General features: G+C 41.8%; 1 protein-coding gene across 1 annotated transcript; it reads left to right on the top strand.

Moving 5' to 3' along the window:
* Positions 1 to 295: 295 nt before the first annotated feature.
* On the top strand, positions 296 to 22392 carry apln (apelin). Its single transcript, XM_013271331.2, has 3 exons — positions 296 to 845; positions 14442 to 14614; positions 18451 to 22392. The coding sequence occupies exons 1-2, from the start codon at positions 779 to 781 to the stop codon at positions 14606 to 14608; spliced, it is 234 nt and encodes a 77-aa protein (XP_013126785.1). The 5' UTR covers positions 296 to 778; the 3' UTR covers positions 14609 to 14614; positions 18451 to 22392.
* The last annotated feature ends 681 nt before the right edge of the window (positions 22393 to 23073 follow it).

Raw genomic sequence — 23073 nt, 5'->3', positions numbered from 1 at the left:
GGATTCCTGGCAAGCAGCCCTTTTTGCAATTCAAAGACTTTTCAACAAGAGCATCTGTTTGGGTATTATCATAAACCTGCATGTGCCCCCCACCACACACCCTTCACCTCCCTACTCCTCCCTCTCCTCCTTCCCTTTCCTCTCCCTCTCTCTCTCTCCTTCATCAACCGTGTGCACTTGCATGTTTGAGGAAAAGGGGTGGAGATGGTGGGTGATGATGGGGCAAGGGGGGCTTTTCCGTGACCCATAGAGTCAATGATACATAAGCCACATGACCAACTAGTCTCCTTATCCAAGGCAAACAGGAGTGACACACACACACAGACACGCACAGAGGCACACCGACAGGCAGACCCGCAGGCTGACTTTCAGCACATTCACAGCTCCGCTGAACTCACGTTGGCGTTTCTTTGACAGAAGAAAAGAAGAGATTCACGTTCACACACCTCCGTGGGAGAGCTCAGATAAAGACGCGCCTTCAGTCTTGGAGTGGCGCTGTCACACACTGATACACAAATACGTATTTAGACAAATACACAGGCACAGTCAGGGAGCCACCACACGCACGCACACGCATTCCCACAAACTGACACACTCACTTCTCTCATACACACACACACACACACACACACACAGGGGAGCAAACAGTCTCTCTCTCTCTCTTTCTTGCTCGCTCAGCTGCTCTCCCTCTCTCTCTCTCACTCCCTCCCATCCACACACACACACCACTACAGTATATCAGTGAGTGACTAGCGGAGAGCCAGAGGGGAGTGCAGAAATGAATGTGAAGATCCTGACGCTGGTGATTGTGCTCTTGGTGTCTCTGCTGTGTTCTGCCAGTGCTGGTGAGTACAGGAGCGGCCAGTCTTGTCGCTGGTCGTCTCCCTTTGCTTTGTATTTCTCTCTCTGTGTGCCTTGGGCTTGTGCAGGCAGCTGTAGTTGATCAGTTACCCAGCATGGTTAGCCTTGTGTGGGCTCTGAAAGGCAGGAATAAATATCAGCACCTGGTTGTATACAGTACTGCACTGCAGTGGTTATACTGTCTGCTATTGTACTGCCATGGCTTTTAAGATAAAGTTGAATGTGGGTTCTAGCCTGGATTGATCGTTTTCCTCCCTGCCTCACCTTGATGTGTGCTTGTAAGAGATGAAATGTGAAGAGCTTTTTATTGATGGGCATTCATGTGTTGAGCTGCTGCTGAGTGATACATATCCTGGATGTATGGATGTTTGTGGCTGTTATGAAATATAAGATATGCATGGCACATGTTCTGTAAGGTGGAGTGGTTCATTTATTGCTTGATGTATTCCATCTGAACCAAGTCCTATATAATTATTAGAGCACCCTACATATATATATATATGCACGCGGACCTCCCGTGGTGATGATAATGAGGACTGTAATTGTTATACGCATCAATGAGGGGAACTCAGATCCCAGATGCGTGGATTGTCTCTGGAGGGGCTCGGGCTTGATGCCTTGTCACAGTAAAATTCCGTAAAGTGCTGTTGCGTCTCTGGAGCCATTGTTAAACAACATATCAGTTCTACTGTGGACCTCAAATGTGTGCAATTTGGAACAAAAACACTGACTTGGGACATTTAAACAGCGAGAGGGCATATCCACTCTGGTAGTTCATGGAAGTAAATTGATCCTGAGGGGCGCAGTTTAGACAATCTGCAGATTTGATGCAGGTAACATTATGGTGTGAAAAAACAACAGTTAGGCCTGTGTAAATGTCTAGACTATTCTTGGGTTTATCACCTACCTACCAAGTACAGCTGCTTAGAAAAACACATAGGCAGGTTGTGCTGATATTTAATACATATGTAAGATCCATATTGCTGGATATAGACCATTTATTATAACATTTAGCCTACTGGCATGCTATTTGGACTAAATTATGAAGCATAAAGGCCTAAGCATATTCACTGTAAGACTCTTTATGCTGCTAGGTCCTGTACAGACTGTGTTTTGAGATACTGTGTAGACTTTATGCTTTCAAGATGCTGTCCACTCCGTATCGATCCGTGGCCACAGCACTCACGGTTCCCATGCTTCCCAGCACATTCATTACAGCGACATGCTATTTTTGTCTGAGGCTCTCAGCACATGAGTAAAATGGGAAGCAATTATCTTGCATCATGGTCAGTGTCGTTTTTCATGCCCTGCGTGTGGCTAAGCATGTTCCACGCCTGAGAGCCCACCGTGCTACACCAGCGACAGGGAAAAGAAGGCTGCTGTGCCTCGGGCTTTCATGGCAGCTTATCCGTCTCAACGTTCAAGTCATGCCGCCTATGCGCCTCTCTGTTCCCTGGCCGCTCCTGTAGTACCAGAGCTCCATTGACAGAGAGGAAGAGAGAGAAATGGAGCGAAGAGAGAGGAAGGGATGCAAGTGTGTTGCAGCGTTGATGGGTGTGGGGAGGGATGCTAGCTGGAGTGTGCCTGCGTAGCACAAGCCTCTGCTACAGTATGCGCTGTCGCGGGAAGGTGTCGGAAAAGGCTCTGCATGTAGGCAGTGGGTGTGAAGCCTTTCATCTTGAGACAAATGCTTTTCCAGTTCAGTGGGCTTTCGCTTTCTCAGACATCTGTGCGTGTGTACATGTGTGTCTAAGAAAGAAGAGATACATAGAGAGTAAGACAGAGAAAGCATGTTTGTGTGTGTGTGTGTTCATGTGTGTGTGTGCACTTGCAGGAAGCAGTGAATATAGATCTGGATCTGACTGATATAGGGTGGGGAAGTGTGAGCTTTGATGCCTTGATTGCATTTATGGGTGCAGATGCATATTAGCAAAAACTCCTTGCGCAACAGGCAATTCAACTAGACAACCTAAAGCTACTTACGATATTCATCCAGCACACTAAAAGAGCTGCTGTGGCCTTCTCTATGTAATATTAGCATCCTTTAGCAGCGCACTTCAATTACCCATCCTTGAAAAGCACTCTGGCACAAGAGTAGCCTCCAGCTTTGGACATGTGGTATCCATAATTCATCCCGAGGCCGATCACTCTTCCTGCGTCTGAGGAACTTTAAAAACTGGGGTATAAACAGTGTTCAGTCTCGCGTCTGTCACAGCCTCTTAGAAAATATCAAAGCTTAATTTTTCTGTGCCATGGAAACACCCTGCCAATCTTCACCTGGGGTAAAAACAATAGCAGCTGGTTCAGACAAGCATATGCACATGCACAGACACACACAAACACACACACACAGGTTCAATTGTGAAGCCTGGGATGAACAGGTGAGGCTGTGGTAAGTGTGAGCGGGGCACGAGGACCAGATTAGAGCCATTATCTGGTAGAGAAATCGTCTGCTTAGGAAGAGGGCAATTTTATGAGAGCTGTCAGCAGTGCTATTATTCCATATTAAACTTTGATGTATTGTTGGGGCTGGCTGCTCAGTGCTACCAGCATGCATCTACATACTGTACTCTTTCCAGCCTCGCTCAGATGCTCAGCCAAGTGTTACGGGTCAAAGTACATGCAGCCACTCATTAAGTCACATAGAGGCATAAAAACTGGCTAGTTAGGTGTGATTATTTTGTTAAACAACATCTATAGATGTAAACCTACCGTGACCAGGAAGCTTTAAATCATAATCCCCCAGTTTTCTAAAGTAATGAAGGTGTTTGTGCCTGTGGATGTTATTACGGTGGAGAAAAGAAAAGCAGCTAAACTTTTCCAGATGTCCAGGGATAATATAATAATAGTGGGCAAACAGTTGTGTCAAAAGGGGAGCAGTGGAAAGGTTATTACAGGATTACAGAGAATCACAAAGCCTTTTTAAGGCACAGAAGCTTGTGAGGACCAGTCGGGTTTATATCGCATCCACAGGGTCAGATAAAATCTGTTTCATGAAGAACCTGGATTTCCTCTTGATGCAGCCTAAGAGTGAAATAGATCCAACGACCTGCAGCATCACTGTAGTTTCTCTTCTGCAGACACAAACGCAGACATTGACCAATCTAAGCAGAGTTTGGAGTCTCAGTAAAGAGTGATTTGTTTTCCTCTTGTTGACTTCTCTGTTGGCTTAAATAGAAGCACCAGAACAATGTTTTTATGATTATATATATGCACTCTGGTTGACTTTGGGACATAGGATGAAAATAAATTTGTCAGCTGTCAGCTATTTTTCTTTCCTACTTATACTGCATGGATGTGCTGATATATTGCACTGTATATCATGTTCTTTAGACTGTAATTATGGACAGCCAAGAGGGATATTGCATCAGGAATTTCTGACAGAGACAATATTTCTTACTTGGTGAAAAAAAAATCTATCCAATATAAACAGTAATACCATCACTTTAGTGTAAACACAGTTTGCAGGTATCTGGATTTGCTTGTTAACAGCTACAAACCCATAGTTTATTATACATGAGGTTCTCACGTCTTCTGTGTTGACATTGCATAAATAAGGCGTTAAACCACTGCGGTCTGTATTTAACAGCACATAGACAGCGCTGCTTTACTGCATAGATTAAAATACGCTGGTATTCTAATCTGTTTGTTAATTAAACAATACTATTTTCATTCAATATCACCCAAACATGCTTGGGTTTATGATGTGAGATTCAGTGTTCCTTGAAGTTTCTGTGAGAAGCACATAAAAAAAAACTTTCTGAGACCTGTATAATATCACCCAACATGAGCTTTGAAAATGGCATTCTGGCACTCACAAATAATTGCTCTGGAGTGGAAGTTGAGGAAGAGATTTAGTGAAAAATCATAACTCATTTGGTAGGGATATAAGGCTAACCTTTGGGTGAACACTCCCCAGAGAGGTCAGCTGTTGAAGACTTTGGCATATGTGACTGCTGTGCTGCTGTAATGTGATTCAGAACCCACTGAATGAATAAATCTACTCACTTAGATCTTCCCTTGAGAGTTAATCCAGTGAAGGGGGTAGAAAAGCAAAGGGAGGAGTTAAAGAACATCCAAGAGACAGAAAAGAGAAGGATGTGCAGGAAGAGATGTTATCTGGATTGTGAAGAGACAGCTACAGCTACACCTAAAATTTCAAAGTGGATGTTTCAGCCTGCAGTAATGGATAATAATGGCATTTCTTATATGTAAATAAGTCTTCTGTTAAGCTACATTTTCTTTCCTTTTCTTATTGGAGACCAGATCTCCTTTGAGTTTTGAGAACACAGCCCTTTAGCTTCGGATAAGCGTTAGTTTAAGGGGCTCCTGTGTTAACCAGAGCTCATGTGATCACCAGACCCTATCATCAGGCCCGGGGCACTCCTTACAACTTAATTAGAGCCAGATATTTTCAAAATCGGCCCCTTTTTCCTCCAGTGTCCAATATTAAATTGATTTATGGCTCTCTTTTTGAACATTAAGTGCTACATTTATAGTGGTTGTAGCAGCAGATCAGATTCCTGATCGAGATCTGAGTGGACATTTTTATTAACAGCCTGCAAGACCGCAGAATAAATACTGTGGTCTTTGGGAAAGCAGGTGCCTTAATTACTTTCATACTCGATTTGTAAAAAGCCAGAAAAGGAAAATATGACTTTTGTGTATTACTTTAAAGACATCATTTGTGGAAGAAGTACATATTTAAGGACCAAACAGTTATGCAAAAACAGAATTGAATAAATACTGCTTAGGGTATTGTCGCCTCTAACATCAAATCTCTATGGATGGCATTTTGGATAGTGAGATTTCATCTATGGCTAAAAGTGCTGCACAGCTGGCTGATGTTTGGCAGTTCTACCTCAGATGAGGGATTTCAGTGCTGTGAAGATGGCAGTGTGGATTGGGGCTATGGAAGTGTAGCCGCACTTCTTAGATTTTGGGTTCATTTAGTGACTCCCCCACTGGGATCTGCTTAAACTCAAAGCCTCAGGCAACACGATGTGCATGTCTCACTTATACTCAGGGAATTATAGGATGTTGTGGTATACCTCATGTGGTTTCAGACTGTCATGCACCTTATGTTCTCGACTTAAATTAAGTCCTTGGAAATGGGAAATGTACAACCTCCACACAACTGGGTACCTTCAGTGACTGAGAACTCACTCATTTATGAAATCATGCATTATTCATCACAATTGTGCAGTCTTTGATCACAAATGTTATTTTCCCTGGGAGACTATTTCACACCTACACATACATTTAAACGCTGGTCAATGAAATGATCCGCCACTGACTGAATACCATGGATAAGGGCCTGGCCCCTCACTGTGTGCCTCTGCCTCATTCATTGAGGAAGACAGCCCACCCTGCAGTACTCAGAGCCCCTGAACATGAACAGATGTTTTTAACAAAAAAAAAAAAAAGGAAAGAAAAACAATATATGGAATTCATAAACATGCATCCACATCAGGCAAACAGTTTATCCTAAGAGCAGACGGAAACCTCGCTGACGCAGAAGGCCAATAAACACAGAAGTTCAGCTCACCTGCAGCACTGTGCAGCTAAATCTGTCAGTAAAAGTCTTTACAATTTTATTTCTTTGCTAAATCTGTGTGATGAAATTGCTTATTAAATTTCATTGCACTGCCCTTAACCAAATGTCATTTCTCTGCACGCCACATACACAGTATATCATTTTTATAGGGGAGACACTTTGGATTATAGATATACAGAAGTGGAAAACATTAAAGCAGAAATGCAAGATTTACTCCTACAGATTATTTCTATATATAGGAACACCTTATTGTGAACTACTCTTTAGCATTAAGCTTCAGGTTTCTACACTATTCCTTGTAGTTTGGTTGACAGTTAACACTGTCTGATGCAATGTAGGTGCTATTTTCCTTTAATAGCTCTGTATATGCAATGGGGAAAGGCAATGGTCTCCTTTGGATTAAAAGCTGCAGTGAACCCTTTGCAGCGATGTTTCTCTCCCTCTTTCTGTTTCTCTCTTTTTCCCACATCTCAAATGGGAACGCAGAACGCAGGTTCACAGCATGGGGGGGTGATGACACAGGAGAGGGAGGGGCTGTGTTTCACATCTGATTAGTGTGCCCATGGAAACGGATGGTTGGAGGATCCCTTTGCCCTTGACGTGCAATCTCTAGAGATTAGGGCAACGGTTGGTATCCTTACCTACCTACTGTAGGTGCCATGCGCAGAGATTTACCCCCGCTGATGTTAGCGGAAACAGCAGCAGCAGCAGCAGCAGCAGCAAGCATCTCTCCTGTTCCTGCCCTCAGCTGTTTGGGCACACCTAGTGGAAAGTTGTAAAAAGAAATCTCCCCTTGAGTTTATTTTATGTTTCCTTTTCGGACTACTTAGTTCATGCAGCAGCTTCCAACCTGCAGTAACCTTGTAGCCACAAATTCACCTCTTCAGCTGTAGTGCGGGCTGTGAATAAACCAACATGCAGTCAAGTGGTGGGGAGAGGCAGTGGCTTCATTAGCTGGCTCAACGCTGCTGCTGCTGCTCCTGGCCCTTTGAACTCATAGTGCTCTGATCATAGCAGACCACCAGTCTCACACCTCATCATTTCATACGCTCTCTAATTCAGGAGTATATACAGCATCACACTTCACAGGCAGCTGACATACTCAAAGGCACATCTGTAAAAAAGCCAGAAACCAGAGAGCTGCACGGTTTGTTTTTAATCACTTCTGAACCTTTAGTTCAGAGTTTTGGGGGTAACTTTCAGAGTAAGCTGGACACAGGGTTAAGTTTGAAAGCTGCAGTAATAGGAGCAACTTTTCATGCACTTTTGTTTCCTCGGTGGAGTTTGTGTGGACAAAGCCAGCCTTTAGCTCAGCCACAAGCCTAGTATTATCACAGTACAACAATGCTGCATATCAAACAGCCCCCGACAGAAATAAAAGAAAGTGCTCACGACCAAAACAAACCCCCCCTCTTCTCCTCCGAGAGGAACACTCCAAGTGCAGTGGCCCACAGAGGAGGTTAAAAACACCACAGACTCAGCCAGAGGGCTGATCTGGCATTCAGACTCAGTGCAGTGAAATTTGTAAATTGAGAACCTGGTCGGTTGACAATGTCATTCTTTTTGCTCCAAACTGAGCGCCTTTCATGGTGGCTGCCATGGTAACGTGGTCTGAAAGTCGGAAAGCAATTGGTACCAGTTTCTGCCAAAGCCCAGACTTACTGGTAGGAATGCAATATGCAGCATTTCCGACACTAAATGCTGGATTGTACAGGATAAACGACAAGGGACGTCCTCCTTAGTTAGGCACCATTCCATATGTGCAGGATGAATGTGTGGGGAGGCTGTCAGGCAGCGAGCAAATCCGCTGTGTGATGCTGTAGCAGAGCTGAGGCTTATTCTAGGTTAAAGAAAATGTTTGGCTTGTATCTGGCACAATTAGCACATTTCATCCTTAGCTTAATAACCCTGATCCCCTAATGTGCTTATGTAGTGGGAGCATCTCTGCCGATGACATGTCTGTGTCTGGCAGTGTGGGTTAGTATGTCTGTGGCAAAGGCGTGCTATAGAGGGATTCATTAGCTTAAGCGACTGCTCCTCTCCTTTTAGTGAATGAAGGAGAGAGGCACACGATGGAGACAGCAGGCCTCCAACGTCATGTAATAACCATGGCTACACACACCAGGGTATTTATTCTTCCTCTCTCCCACTAACGCAAATATTGTTTTGCTACCCGTAAGAATTACACAGTCCCATAATAAGCAACAACTATCTCCCTTACAGAAAAAAATAATGATACCGTCCTTACATTATTGTGTATACAACAAACAAATACTATAATACTAGTCCCTGTTTCATTTGAGCCTAAATGAAAAAATGTTGTTAAGCAGTGAGGAATACTTTTACATTATTAATGTTCAAGTGAAGTTTATAAGACTTTTGTAATTGTGCAAAGAGGACAAGAGCTTTAGTTCTGTGTCTCTCATTTAATCCAATAATGATGCAAACAGGCTTTTAACCCCGAGAGACACAAGAAATAAGACTAAGAGTCTCCAGCTGTGCTAGCTGCTCATTGAGGCTGTACTTTGAGCAAAATACTACTTGTAGCATCTAATGTGCTTTAAACGATAACACTAACATTCAGGGATAATTAGCATATAATGTTTATCTTACTTTAACTAGTCATTATTGTAACATTTAACAGGATTTAAGTCTGTGTGGGTTCTCAGTCATCCAGGTCATAGTAATCTAAGGAGGTTGGAAAGAAAAGCAACCGCACTTCTTTAAGGTAACAGGATTTAAGCACTTTACATGAAGTACAACTGAGAATGATGGGAATGTAAATAATTTTGTGAAGGGGCTTACATGGAAAGTTAAAGACAACCTGTTAAGATTTCTTTCATTTCTGTTACATATACACTCTGAGCATCCTTTGGGGAAAAATCTCAGGCTTCAAGACTGACAGGCTTTATTTCTGCTTCTGGCACTGTATGATTTCAAGAAAAACAATATTCTTAATATGAGTATGTCAAGTGCACAGCTCTGCCCCACCCACCTGCTGTTTAAACCTTATGTTTGCAGGGGGCACCCAATCAGACGAAAGTTACTATAAAGAGGAACTGGTGTCAACAAGCTTGTTTCAGACTGCAGGGTTGGAACCGGTGTTTAGTATGACAAAAATAAGGATTATTTTGAACTGTGAATCATGCAAAGCTGCTCTAGGAGAGTCCAAAAATAAACATATAGAACTGAAAATGACATAATATGTTCACTTTAAGGACTCATCCTCACATAGGATCAAACATTTCAACTTACAAATAATAAAAGTCTTATGCAAAAATCGAGGCCATTACTTCTTGGTCATGTTGTGGTATTTCAGTGATCGAATGCAAAAAAGCACTTTAGGGACAGCAGAAAGATTCTCAAAGGATTAATCCTCAGGACGCCATGAATGTCTGTAAAATTGTTAATTATAATAGCTGCTGACATTACTTGATAATCCTGGACATTAATGAGGTTTTTGATGCCCAGAGAAAAATGCCTCTTCACATTCCCCATTCCCATTCTGCCAGCTATTTGTTTACAGCTTGATATACATCGGTACAGACTGCAGCGCACGAGGCACAGATGTGTCAGATGAGTGATGTAGGGACAGCGATAAAACAAAACACAGCAGAGATTAGATTTGAAAAGCCCAGCCAACCGTGAAAATGCATCTCTGAGATTGCACACAATTGATTCATAATCAGTGTGACTGTGAGTGATGAGGCACAACGAGTAAACAAACAAATAAGATTCAAGAGGACAGCAAATCAATTTGAGGTGACAAAGAAAATTAAACACAGCTACGATTACATTTTAGTAGCCATTCTTCACTGTGCCTGTTTACATTTGATGCAACAGTTTCTAATGAACACAGCCCCCCCTGTATACTTGTTGCTGTAGACTCATGGGCTGGTTTAATCTCTTATGTCCTAGTGGCAGAAAAACCATTACGCTGTAGCTGCATTTACAAGAGCAGACATTTGTTATGTGGTCGTTTTGGCAGTCAATGCACACAAATCAGCTTTACAACTATTAATAAGCAGCTCTGGCCCATTTGCTGTGCTGTGTTCCTGCACTGACACAGCACTGTGATATATAGGTTGCTCTTGCCAGCTATGAGGGCAGCTGATGAACTTGGCATTAAACCAGAGGACAGCTATTTCTCTTCTCTCTTCTGACTAGATGGACAAGTCCTGGAAGATGTATGTCTCTCCAGGCTCCGTTGATGGACTGCTGCAGAATCAACAGGGATAAGCTGTCAGTATTCGACTTTTCGCCTGGCTGTAATAAGACAGAGCACCAGCCATCACAAAAAAAACACAACATAACAGATATCACCTTAGGAGGTGGTGAAATTAGGGCTTGGAAACAGGGAGCAGCCCAGCTGCTATTCATCATTAGTCTTTTTCTTCTCCTCTACCCACCCTCACGCTTGGCCTTCTTAAGCAACAGCACCGACAATAAAGAGTCATTCCTGAAAATCCTTCTTTATTGAACTTTAATTCGGAAATTACAAAGTGTGGAGATTTGAGGGCAAAACTGGGGCTCCAAGGTCATCAGAAGTAGAGATAAGAGGCTTCTTATTGCGAGACATATACTATCCTGCCGTTTTACTGTTGTGCCAGCTGGACATAAACACGTGAATCTCTCATGGGAAAAGATCAAATGTGATACCACAGAAGCTGGATCCAATTTCACAGCAGTAAGATAGCTGAGATATCTTTGTTTATGGAGATGAAATATGTGTTATCCAATGATAAACTTGCCATGGAAACAATCAAAGGATCTTCTGCAGAAGCAACAGATGCTGCAATAATCATTCTGCAGGTATTCCAGTGATCCTAGGCTAGCTGTTGATGTATGTTGTTTCTGTCACATTTCGATGCGTTCCCTACAAGCTGCAAGAGTTAATCTATACTGCCAGTGTTATCACTGAGGCCCAGCTTATTTTTAGCAGCTTTCATTACACTTCTCTATCCCATAGGCACATTGTATGAGTTGAGATTTGTCAGGAGAATCACAAGATGTTCTCCTTTCAAAACCCCAGTGCCGAGCAGTGCCTGACAGCTTGCCATGGTAGGAGACATCTAAATTGTCTCATTATGGACCTGGGTTATGACAGGCCGAGCCACCCGGAGAGGATGATGAGTTGTGTGAGCTGAGGTACAATTACTTTACCATCTTGCACTGCAGTGTGTGTAAGTCTGCACAGTGACTGACTCCATGTGTGCTTTGCAGCACTTGTTAAAGTAGTCCATCACTCAAAGATCAGCTGCAGTTGAGCTTTGAGCAGAACTGCAGGTACCACTGTGAGACATAAAAAGTCAGTATGTTTTAAGTGGACTGCCTGCTGCCCTTTCTAAAGCTGGAGATTGGAGGGTTGCAACCCCCAATTTAATGTTTCTTCTTAACTCAGAAAATCATGTTCACTTCACAGAGCTATCAGGCAGGAGGACAGAAAATAGGCAGGGTTTTAAATGTTTAAATCCTGACAAAAACCATGCACCATTTACCCATTCTCAAAACCGTTGTCATGTCTTCCACCTCCAAATATGACCAGCAATGCCAGCCACGTTTCAACTAACTCTGTCTCTAAAAAACTGTACGAACAAGTTCATTTCAAGCATGCTGAAGACTCCCTCCATTGTGTTTCTGTGTGTTCTGTGTCCAAATGCTGAAGGTGTTTCAGGGGTGAATGAGGAGAAACAGGACCTCCCTATAAAACTTCTGTTAGCCTCAAAATCTTCTCAAACACAGAGAGTATTAACATTCAATCCCCTGGATTTGAGAGAAATGAACCGAATGCCTTCAGAATGAGTAAACGTTCCTCATTCACTGTGTCTGGAACAATAACAAAAGGATAATGCGCAGATTAGTGCTCCAAGGGGCAAAGATGTGCTTTAGATGCGGAAATATGCAACCAAGACTTTCCCTGCTGCCAATGAATTAGCCCACTGTTAGCGCACAAATATACTGTGTAATATGCTTGGCGGAGAGGATTAGCATGGAAATGGAACTTGAGATGTCTGGTGTTTCAGGGATATACATTAAAAACATTCAACAAGCTGTCTGGCTTAGTCACGCTATACACCATTATTTAAACCTGAAAGCTAGAAACCCTTCTCTATTTCCTCCTTTTCAGTGGAAGCTGGTCTTTTAAAATGTCTTCATAAAGCCACAGCTGAAGGTCATTAATTAATAAAGGCTGCAGAAAGACTGTTTTGAATGCTGCTCTTGAAGAAAGTTGCCCTCTATTCAACCACACTGATCTTAGCTATTAGAGAAACTTGAGGGTTTTAAATGCAGTAGACGATGTTCTGGAGGCAGTCTTTAAAGTTTCAGACAGACAAAATCCTCGGGGTCACAGCTGTGCCTTCTTCATTTAATATCATGACTGTGCCGCAACCAAACCGATGGAAGCAGTCTTAAGGAAGCAGGGAACTTAGCATCATGATGGCTTTTCTAAGCTCCTCAAGTGCTGTCCTCAGTGTATTTTCTTCTTTTACAAGCCTATGCAGTCAACTGGCTGACTTATCTTAAGCTGCGTCCTCACCCCGGCTCTTGTAAAGGCAGGGAAGGTCATTCTCTGGGGAATTCTAAAAATGGTGCCAGTCTCTCTGAGGAGGGGAGACGGGAATGTCATGACCTCATGTGAATAATGTCAATCAGCTTGTTTGATGAGAGACACCCAAAGAAAGGAGGAAGGTCGGCAGTTTGGATCTGAAGAAATCTTTGTCTTATGGTTAGATAAGGTTGCTGCAGCAACCTTATTTTACTAAAGCAAGAAAGGTTCACTCTAAAACCCCCGAGATGTCTTTGGGGTTATCTCTGCTTTAGTTTAAGATTACACCGTGGTATAGAGTTTATAAGCGATGGTTATTTTTGAAGCAGGGGAGGGATTTAATGAAAGAAACCATTGTGTTTGGTTAGAAGGACCTAGAGTTTTTCAAGTATGACCTATACTACAGACTACAACTCACAATATCTTCATCTTCTGCTTCAATTCTAAAAAAAAAAATGTAAGTCTGCCTTTTGTGAGTCCTTCAATCTTTACAAGTCAGAAATCTCTAGAGTGCCCATGCAATCAGTGTGCAGCTCCATTTCAGTAACTTAATATTATATGAAATTAATGGTTGGTTGCACACATCCATTTGTTAGTTAAAATGAAAAATGCATCACTGTGCATGTAATACCTGCAATATTTGCTGGTATGACATTTAATCACTTTGACATGTCCAAAGCCCTTTGCTGCTTTTACTCAAATTTTACTGGATGAACAAACTGGGTGTGGTGTGAAAGATCACCCATGATAAATATCATGTTGCACACAAAGATATGCAGCAAAATATTTTAAAGAAAAGATCTCTTGATCCCCAAAAAGAGGTTGGGGATGGGGGGATGGGGGGGATCTCTGCTAGTTTGTAATAGGTTGAAAGGTCATAGAGACACTTAGGGTGGACCAAACCATTAAAAATGGAGTTGGGGGATGAAGCACTGGGGGTGGGGGTGGGGGGGGTGGCTTAAGGGGATCAGGCCACACTTATTGAGAGATGACTGAAAACATCTGGGTTCACTCTCAAACATACATTCACACGCACTCTGTGAGACCCAACGCTGTTAAACCCATCCCCAAGAATGGATCAAACACTGCAACGAGATGCACCTCCACGAGTTTCGATGCTTGTTTGTAATCTTGAGGGAGGGTGACAGAGACATGAGACATGAGGGTTTGAGGGGTTTTTTCGCTTCTGCCAGGGCTGTGTATCTGTTATGCTTTCCTTTGGACCACACTGAGTTGATGAACTACAACACTGGGTGGGCTTAGAGAAGGCCACACACACTCTCTCACACACTTATTTATGTCTATCTCTTCTTTCCTCATCTATTACCAATGTGATTCTTCTCTGCATCCGGTGACATATTTTCTTAGGCTCTGATGGACTTGGCAGACATCCTGAATGAAAAAACATTGTGAAAAACCATCATCAAGACCATTTTCAGGTGTTAAATTGGTCCTTTCTCTGTGTGTGTCTTCCAGGTCCCATGGCCTCCACGGTGCATGGCAGAGAGCTGCAAGATGCATCTATGGTGAGAAAAATGGTCCAGCAAAACTCTGCAAGGGGCGGTCAGACCCACAGACCAACCAGCTCAAAGAGAAGACGCCCACGGCCCCGTCTTTCCCACAAGGGGCCCATGCCGTTCTAGAGCAAGGTGAGTTTTTTAACTGACCACTCATTAGGCTTTGTTGACGAAATGCTGCTACAAACCCATAGTAAAACAGTTGAGTTTCAAGCAGTAAAAGGCTTCTACTCTCTGTGGATATCTTGTGGAAAAAAACAATGTGCTAATCTCTGCTGTGTTTGCCCATTAGACCAGTTTTCTGTCAAGTCAGAGCTCCACATTTCTCCAGAGAATATGAGCCAATACACCTCCTGATATATTAAATTCTAACTGCTGACTAGTGAGGAAACCCAACTTCACAGAGGAATTTCTAGGGGGAATGTTATTTTGAGTCCTGAAATACTTTGTTGGCAGAATCCCTTTGGATGTTTTGGATTGAAGGGGAAACTTAAACTCTTACAGGAATACTGAAAACTCTGTTAATGGCAGCCAGACTGAGCTCCAACACAAGGATGTTATTGTTGGCAAGCAGATTATTAGACTTAGCCCACCAGCTTGCATGATTTCCTATTATGACTAAGGTGGTTTTTAAGTGTACCTCATTTATTTCCTCATACAGTAGAAAGATATACTTAGAAATCTTACCTTTGAGCCAATTCAGCTGGAACAAATCTTTACTGTCCACCTGGTTAAGTCAGTTAAAACACATTTTCCTCAAAAATAATACTCTGTAGAGCCGGGTTTGTGGGTGGCACCATTTTTCTTGCGAGGGGATGTTTAACTTGCTGTCAGATAAAACAAGGCTTTGTGTGAAAAAGCTTTCATCCAAGATCTGAGATAACATTATACTTATCACTTTTTCACATTGATCAGAACCAAAACAAACTCTGTGTTTCAATAAAAACCAGATAAAGCTTCAATGGGAAACTAAAATATACCACGGCCATTTAAATAACATGATCAAATTTACAGAACATACAGATTTAAATTCACTGATGTCAGCATGTCACAGCATCCACATGGCTGCCTCAGACGCCGTGAGAGACAAGACACAATATCCCTGCAGGAGGTGTCGACTATACAACACTGACCTGCAGAGGTCTACCATAAATTTAATCTGTAGTGAGAGGAGGCTGCAGCCAGAGTGTGTCAATGGATGGTTGATCAGTTTTAAGAAAAAAAGGATCAAAGCTGCAGAAGTTTGGAAGCTCTTTTCTTTAAAGTAGCCATTTTTACAATCTATAGTGAATCATAGGTGATTATTTTTCATTGTACTTTTCTAGATTTAGACTTCCTTTGAACTCACTCCAGAACTCTAAAGGTGAAAACAATGAGTAAGGACCAAGCCAAAGTAGTTTGCACTTGAAGGACAGCATGGGTCTTACAACTTCCCTCGGTCTGCCAATAAAATGTGAGAATCCTCTCTGTGAGTTGAGTGGTCAGAGCTTATGTTCAGTGCCAGAGTTCTGGCCAGATAATGAGGGGATCTTCAGGAAGTTGTGAAGCTCTGTAAAAGTGAACGGCTCAGTGAGTCACAATGCCGTCTCCGCAAACACCACTTAAACCACAACAAGCTGAAGATTTCCTTTTTTTGTTCACTTCCCTCTCTGGCTCCCCTCATTCTCGCGGAGTTCATAGTTCACCTCATTCATAGATTGCTCCCCACATACCATGCCAATCCACCCCCACAGTGGGAATCGGGCTGTCCATTAGCAGCATTTTAGTGATAGCACTACCAACCTTCACTGAGTAAATGATCCAAAGAAAATCAGAGCTCAAAGTCTGAAGTTCTTCAGTCCCAGTTTGTTCACAGCCTGACTGAAGGAATTAAGTCTTCACAAGAGCTGATGTCTCACATCAGTCCGTCCAACAAGCAGCTTGAAAGGCTTTGCTCTTCCTCATGTGTCCTGCTTTCTTCTTCAGTTTGTGCTGATGATGGGAAAACCACCTCTAGCAGCAGCTGGAGTTGCAGTTTGTTCGATCAAAGCTTGAGTTCAATGGATATATCCAGCTGAGGACAGGACTCTTACACATGCAGACTGTCTATGGATTTGTCATTACTGGCCAAAACTTCATTACCAGACTATTTATATCAAAGATTAACAACAGTTATTGCCCTGGCATCATCCATCCTCCAGCTCTGAGCTATTTAGCAACATCACCCCATTTCACTGTCAACAACAGCTCATCTTTTATTATCTATGACACCAGAGGCAAAGCTGGATTTTCTCATCATTACACATTCCAGATGTGAACCACTCTGAGAAGAAAGAGAGCGACCTGGGTCATCTTCTTTGAGTAGGCTCAGATCAAACCATGCTATTACAACTCTTGGATCTAAGCCATGCCAGTGACAGTCTAAAAGACGACGGGATATTTTAGATTTAAAGCCAGAGGCAATTTGTGAAAACCCCTAGTGGCCTTGAGTGTGAGAAAGCTCAGTGAATGAATCTTTTAAAAGAGTTTCCCATCAAAACAATGTAAATCAGGTCTGCATCTTCTCCCATACACTCACTATGTGGTAGAGTATGACTTCAAGAGGGCTGCTGTACTGAGATCATACCATACACCAAACGGGGCGACAACAACAAACAACAGTACAGCTCAGTGGTGATTAGATATACCATACATCAGGTCTCAAGGCATTGCATGACCTCAGAAAAATGCTATCACAAAACAAAAACAGGTTCTTATCAGTGAATGAACCTCGTTGTCCGAGCCTTCTGAAATTATCACAGTCCAGGAAAAGATAAAAGATGAGGGAAGATCAAAGATTTCGTCATTGTCAAGAAGTGATCCAATGCCCCGAGCGCAGTATAACGTTGGGATTGTTTCACAGCAAGATACACAATTGTTTTTCTTACTCCCTGCTGCATCTTCCAGTCGAAGGCAGTGAAATCTGGTTGAAACATGTCTGGGACAGACTTATATTCTAGTTTATCAAGCGGAAGATAACACAAGGTATGACACAGAGAAAGTTTTAGAAACTGAAATGTCTTCACGTGAGTTCAGAAGTAGTAAGAAATCGAGTGTGATGACCTTCAACACTGCCAAAAACACACTTTTTAAACTCAGGAATATATCAGTACATAAAAATATATACAGAAAGACTAAAATACAGTTTTTTATCATGAAGATACCTCTGTTTATCTGGCACAAAGAGCAAAATTATCAAAAACTAAGACTAACAAAATATTGGTACTAGCAACAGAAAATGATAAGGTTTGATGAATAGATGGATGGATTTAATGCCAAAATTACTGAGCCTATATTTTGCTAATAATAATACATCCTGCATTTACAGAATAGTAAAACTGAAAATTAAAAATGATTTTAACAGGTAGCGCACACTGTTAACAGCATTGCATCTATAAATCTATTAGAAATATATGTTTTTGAATGAGGAAATAGTAATTTAAATGACAGTGTATATGTGTAAACCAGACTACAACAATATAAAATATTCAATTTTAGTCAATTATCAGTTTGGTCAAATCTCCCAACACAACAAACATGTTGAGTCTTTGGTGCATGTTTACTGAGACTGGAATGTAAACGTGGCGGAGAGAAAACTGCTTCCACGAAGTGGTGTGATATCTTACTCCTGACAAACACCCTTAAAATTATCCTAATCAAAAGGCCTAAGAGTAAACTATCAAACACTAAACTGAAAATGTCAAATAAGTGGAAAATGGAAGTAACCCTGCGTCGCAGTGAATTATCCCTTCAAAATAAAACAAAAACTAAAAAACAAATTGGTTAATCACTCAATATTTTTTGTGCATTCATCTTCACTGGCTGAATAAACTGAGGCAAAATGTTGCGATAGTCTTAAGTTAATGTCTGCATGACTGAATTATTTTTAGGAAAAACAGATGGCACGGGCTCATGAACTTTCTTTTCTGTGTCGTCTTCCTGTTTTACAGGCACTGCTTTGAGCGCCCTCCCCCAGGTTCTGATTTCTATGCTCTTCCTTTGCCTTGGGGGGCCTTGCAATGAAGGGCCTACGCTTGCCCAGCCTGAAGAGTGATGTCCATAGCACCTGCTGGTTCTCCAAGCAACTCTGTCCACAAAAAAAATCAGGACAAGCCGCTCACCCTCAGCTCTAGGAGGAACTGGGGGCAGGGAAGGGGGGTGGGGGGTATTGAGCCCGAGCTATCAGACTCTATTTCTCTGTCTCTCTTTCTCTCTCTCTCTCTCCCTGACTACTTATCTATCTCTGTCTTCTCCCAAGTGTTTTTTTTTTCTTTTCAATTTTCTTATTATTTGCTTAATAGAGCCCAATCATAGCAATCTCCCTGAGTGTCTCACACACTTTGCATGACATGTGGTGGAGAGGGAGCCTGGTCAAAACAATCTGAATCCTAAAGCATCCGTCCCTTCTCCACGATGCGGTATTCCCACGTCTCGGATCCAAGGTTCCTGCAGCCTCTGATTTCATTGCTGTGTAGCTATTTAACGGCTTTACTGTCGGGTGAGGGCGCTGATCATGCAGACGGGGCAGTGTCAGTTTTTATAGTTGGCAAATATTAAGTTCGCTTGTGATACTCTTAATGTCTGATGCGAAAAAGGAATAAAAAGGTTTTGTGTTTGAAACGGACGAGCAAAAGCGTCACAACTTAATAACATCACTATCATCCCTTAATTATCATTATTAATGGTGCTTTGTACCTCCTTATGACAGTACGTCCACATGCAAAGCAAAGACGGACTAAAAAGAGAGCACATACTATCAAAACAATCTAGTAAAGTGACAGAATAAGTCCTTCATTTAGGAGATTCTTTAATCCAAAGCTATTCTGGTGTTTCTGAACTCATTAACACCTTGGGAGGCGAGGTTTACGGACGTGCTCTGTAACATGTCCCACCTTGGATGAGTCCTTTGACCCCAAATCCCAATCCTGTCCCCAATCCCCAGCCTTCTCACCACACTGCTGCCCCCCGTGCAGCTGCTCTACACGACTGTTAACTGGCAGTGGCGGTCTGCTCCACCGACAGGCCGCCTTGCCTTTTAATGAAGTGCCAAATAATAACCTTCTCCACAATGCTGCCAGGAGCGAAGCAATGAAAGGTTAGGGCAAAAACGAGAAACACATTACCTCTTGTTTGAAGTCTTGATACACTGACACATTATGCATTTTAAATTTCTGCAAAGAGAAATCCAACACGAGGAGGACAAGTTAAATTAGACCAAAAAGAGCTCGGTTAATATGCCACCATGATCAGCCTACCAGTAGTGCTCTGGCTGTTTTAACATTCAGCATATGGCTGGTTTGACCCTTTGGCCAATATCTTTCACTGACAAAAATGCTATGCCTTTCCATCATACTGGAATATATTACTGTTTATGTTTATTTCTGTGTTATAGTTTGATTTCTTTTTTTCTCAGGGTGCTGTGATAGAGGCTTGTACTAGAGCAGTCTATTTTGTGCATTTATTTAACAAGACACAAACATACAATACATTTAAAACGTATATAAGCATATTTTCGTATATTGTATCTTTACTCTCCCTCGTATGTATACATCAATATAGCCATGATTTATTCCGATTCAGTCATTTTTAGTCACGATCCTTTCCCTACATTATGTTGGGTACAGTTGCCTTCCTGGTCTGCCTTTCCACAGCACAGGTGGTCACGGCTTTGATCATTACACTCATTAAATCCTAGAGTTAATCTTTCTCAGATGGATCTCCCCAAGGTTGGCCGGGGCCACTTAGTCTGAGCTCATTGTTAAATTGGCTTAGACAGAAACTGCACCCTTCCCCCTTTGCAATCTCCGAACCCCCTGCTGATTCAGTGTGTAACCATGTAACATATTAGGACTGTGACCTGTAGAAAAAGACACCTTACAATCCTTTGTTGTTGTGTATTAGCTGTGCAGAGCAACTTGCTAATTGCTTTTGTTTTCTTTAACCCGCTCCAGTTCAATCAGCAAACTCATTTCTTTCAAATCAGTTTTGACCACATAAGCAACTGGCAACTGATTAACCTAGATTTCCAACACTTTTTCCCTCTCGCCATGTCTCATGCAAATATTATAATAAAATGCAGAGACTTCTCAGTCCCAGCATGAGATGCTTTTATTAAGAGAGCATCTAAAATCACAGTGGTAATCCACCCAGCCAAGCTCACCTTGATTAAAAATGTATTAAATCCTAGGGCACTGTGAAGTGTAATAATTTCAGTTCCACCATTATTTTTTCATACCCTCTCAGACAGAGATGTAGATTTCATTAATGCTCCTCGGGAGTGAGACAGCTTTGCTCAGGATGTCTCATGTATTATTGGGGATGATAGTAAGGAGATATGAGCTGAGGATGAAAGTTCAAAGCCACAGGAGTTGGGATGCTGGAAGTAGACTGGGTCATGACATGGGGTTCAAATCAATATTTCCCCATCTCAGAAGTTATTGTTACGGAGCCGAGCGACGTCTGTATCCGCACTGTTTTTCATGAATGTATCCTCACCATTCGCACCAGCCACGCTGCCCTTTCAGAGACCAGAGCAAACCAATGTTTATGTACAGAACCCTTTTTAAATCTCGGCCTGGTTATCAGTTGAATCCAAAAAAGACAAAAAATCAAAAGCCAAATATCCCACTGATCCAAAGCCTCCGATGTCAATGAGTCCCAACAAATAGACGTGGCTTTGCTCAAAGACTTCTCTGCATGGGTTTGCAAGGCTGCACTTTTGCAATTCCATTATGCTGCTGGAAAAATACACCCTGAAAACAAGAGTCTCTTGGTATGGAATGGTTTTCCAGTGTATTGTGACATTTTTATTTTATTTTTTTTGTCTGATTCTTGTCTAGCTGGTTGTCCAAAGCTTACTTTTTTGAATACAGTGTGAGAAGCTGTATCTTTTGTGGATGTAACAAAATAGAAAAGTAGTCTGCAGCACAATATGTCGTGGACACGTGAAAGCTTTCAGGCATTCTGTTCTTGTAGATCATAGCCCACAGCCCTCCCCTGCACATCAGGTTAATGGGCCTTGTGGTGTGGAAGGACAAGCACGTCTAGGCTCAAACTGAAATGGTAAACCAATACATTATGCTCGGGGAGCAAAACCATTTTCCTTAATGGTCTTTTCCAGCAAGGCTTACACAAGAGAAACGATTCCTATCCTCTCAATGTTTCCTCTCCAGTTCCTCTTCTCTGTGACCATCACAAGGCCTGAGTAATGTTCCTATGCACTTGTTAGCATGTTTTCCTGGTAGAAAAATGTTTGTTCTGAGAACTTGCCCCCTCTGTGTTTAGTTATTTTCGTCCAGATGCATTTGGCTGGGAGTGTGTAAGGAGTGGGGATGAGCAGAGAGATAGATATGTGTTACTAGTGGAAATGAGAATAAGCTAGAAACAGGTTTTAAAATATGAGCTTAGCCATTGATCTCCAATAGCTATCGACACAAACCGCCCTGCCCCGACACACACACTCACGCACAAAAAGATTGCAGAAAAAAAACACACGGTTTTTATTTTTTTAAACCTAAGATTCCTCTACACTGAACCAAACATTTCACTCATTGTGGAAGTGGCAGACAGCACATTCCATGATTTTACCTTAGCCCATCAAACTGTATCATGTTGGCCTTCGGAGTGGGTGTCTGCAGGATCGAGTGGCTGATATTCAATCCAGTGCATTCACAGTTTTTCCACTGGCTGGGCAATCCAAAGGATAACTAGATTTTATCTCCCGTGAGAAATGACTACGATCTGTCATTATCTTGGAGCCTCAAATGAGACTTCCTACACCCAAAATAGCACAGGCCCCTCCTGCCTTGATTGTCACACGTTCTCCATCTATGTAACCACTGTGTCAAAAATCAGCTACATTCAGAACAATCTTAGGAGAAACGCAGTGTGTAGGCTTACACACCATCGCAACAGTGTTACTAGGTCTCAAGCAGATACCATTTGAAAGACGATGTATTACTTCTGAAACTTATATCCTGTTTATGGTGTGTGCTCATATTACTCACCAGGCCAAATGTACAGTCCCTGTCTCTGTTTTGATGTTGAACTGGGCAAAAATAAATGACATAAATAAATAAATAAATAAATAAAACAAGTGTATCAGAAATGGTTGAAATACTGTGTACATATTTGAACTTTTGGTTTCTAATTTATAAAAGATAAGCTTTAGCTCTTGGAGTACTTATTTTATTTTTCCTTTCATGCGTAGCTTTGTGTTTTTATTTTCTATTTCTGTAAAGTGTGTAAATATATCTTTATGATAATAAGTAATATTAAAAATCTTATTTTAAGAAAAAGACTGTGTCCTGTGCTTTTTTAAAGGAAAACTTCACATTGAAGAAATAAGACGAAGAGTCTACAGCCATGGATTTAGACACAGTTGTGTTATCCTGATATGACTTCATCCTCTGACAAATTTAAACTCCTGTACAAAATGTCCCCATCGACTGATCTTGTAAGGGTAAATATTTTCAAAATAAGTAAAAACTTTAGACTCTTGTCATATCTGGTGCTTGTGGATATCCTTTCTCTAACTGTAATGAAATACTTCAAATTATAGTTGAAATATAGTT

Source organism: Oreochromis niloticus, linkage group LG2 (assembly GCF_001858045.2).
Source record: "Oreochromis niloticus isolate F11D_XX linkage group LG2, O_niloticus_UMD_NMBU, whole genome shotgun sequence".
Classification (NCBI taxonomy): domain Eukaryota; kingdom Metazoa; phylum Chordata; class Actinopteri; order Cichliformes; family Cichlidae; genus Oreochromis; species Oreochromis niloticus.
The sequence above is the reverse complement of the archived record's forward strand: the minus strand, read 5'-3'. Positions and strand labels throughout refer to the sequence as shown.

What these genes read in the sequence shown, in the direction of transcription:
- apln (XM_013271331.2), top strand. Translation starts at nt 779, where the DNA reads ATGAATGTGAAGATCCTGACGCTGGTGATTGTGCTCTTGGTGTCTCTG. An exon ending in GCTGTGTTCTGCCAGTGCTG is followed by an intron (nt 846 to 14,441) that starts GTGAGTACAGGA and finishes TGTGTCTTCCAG; the next exon opens with GTCCCATGGCCTCCACGGTG.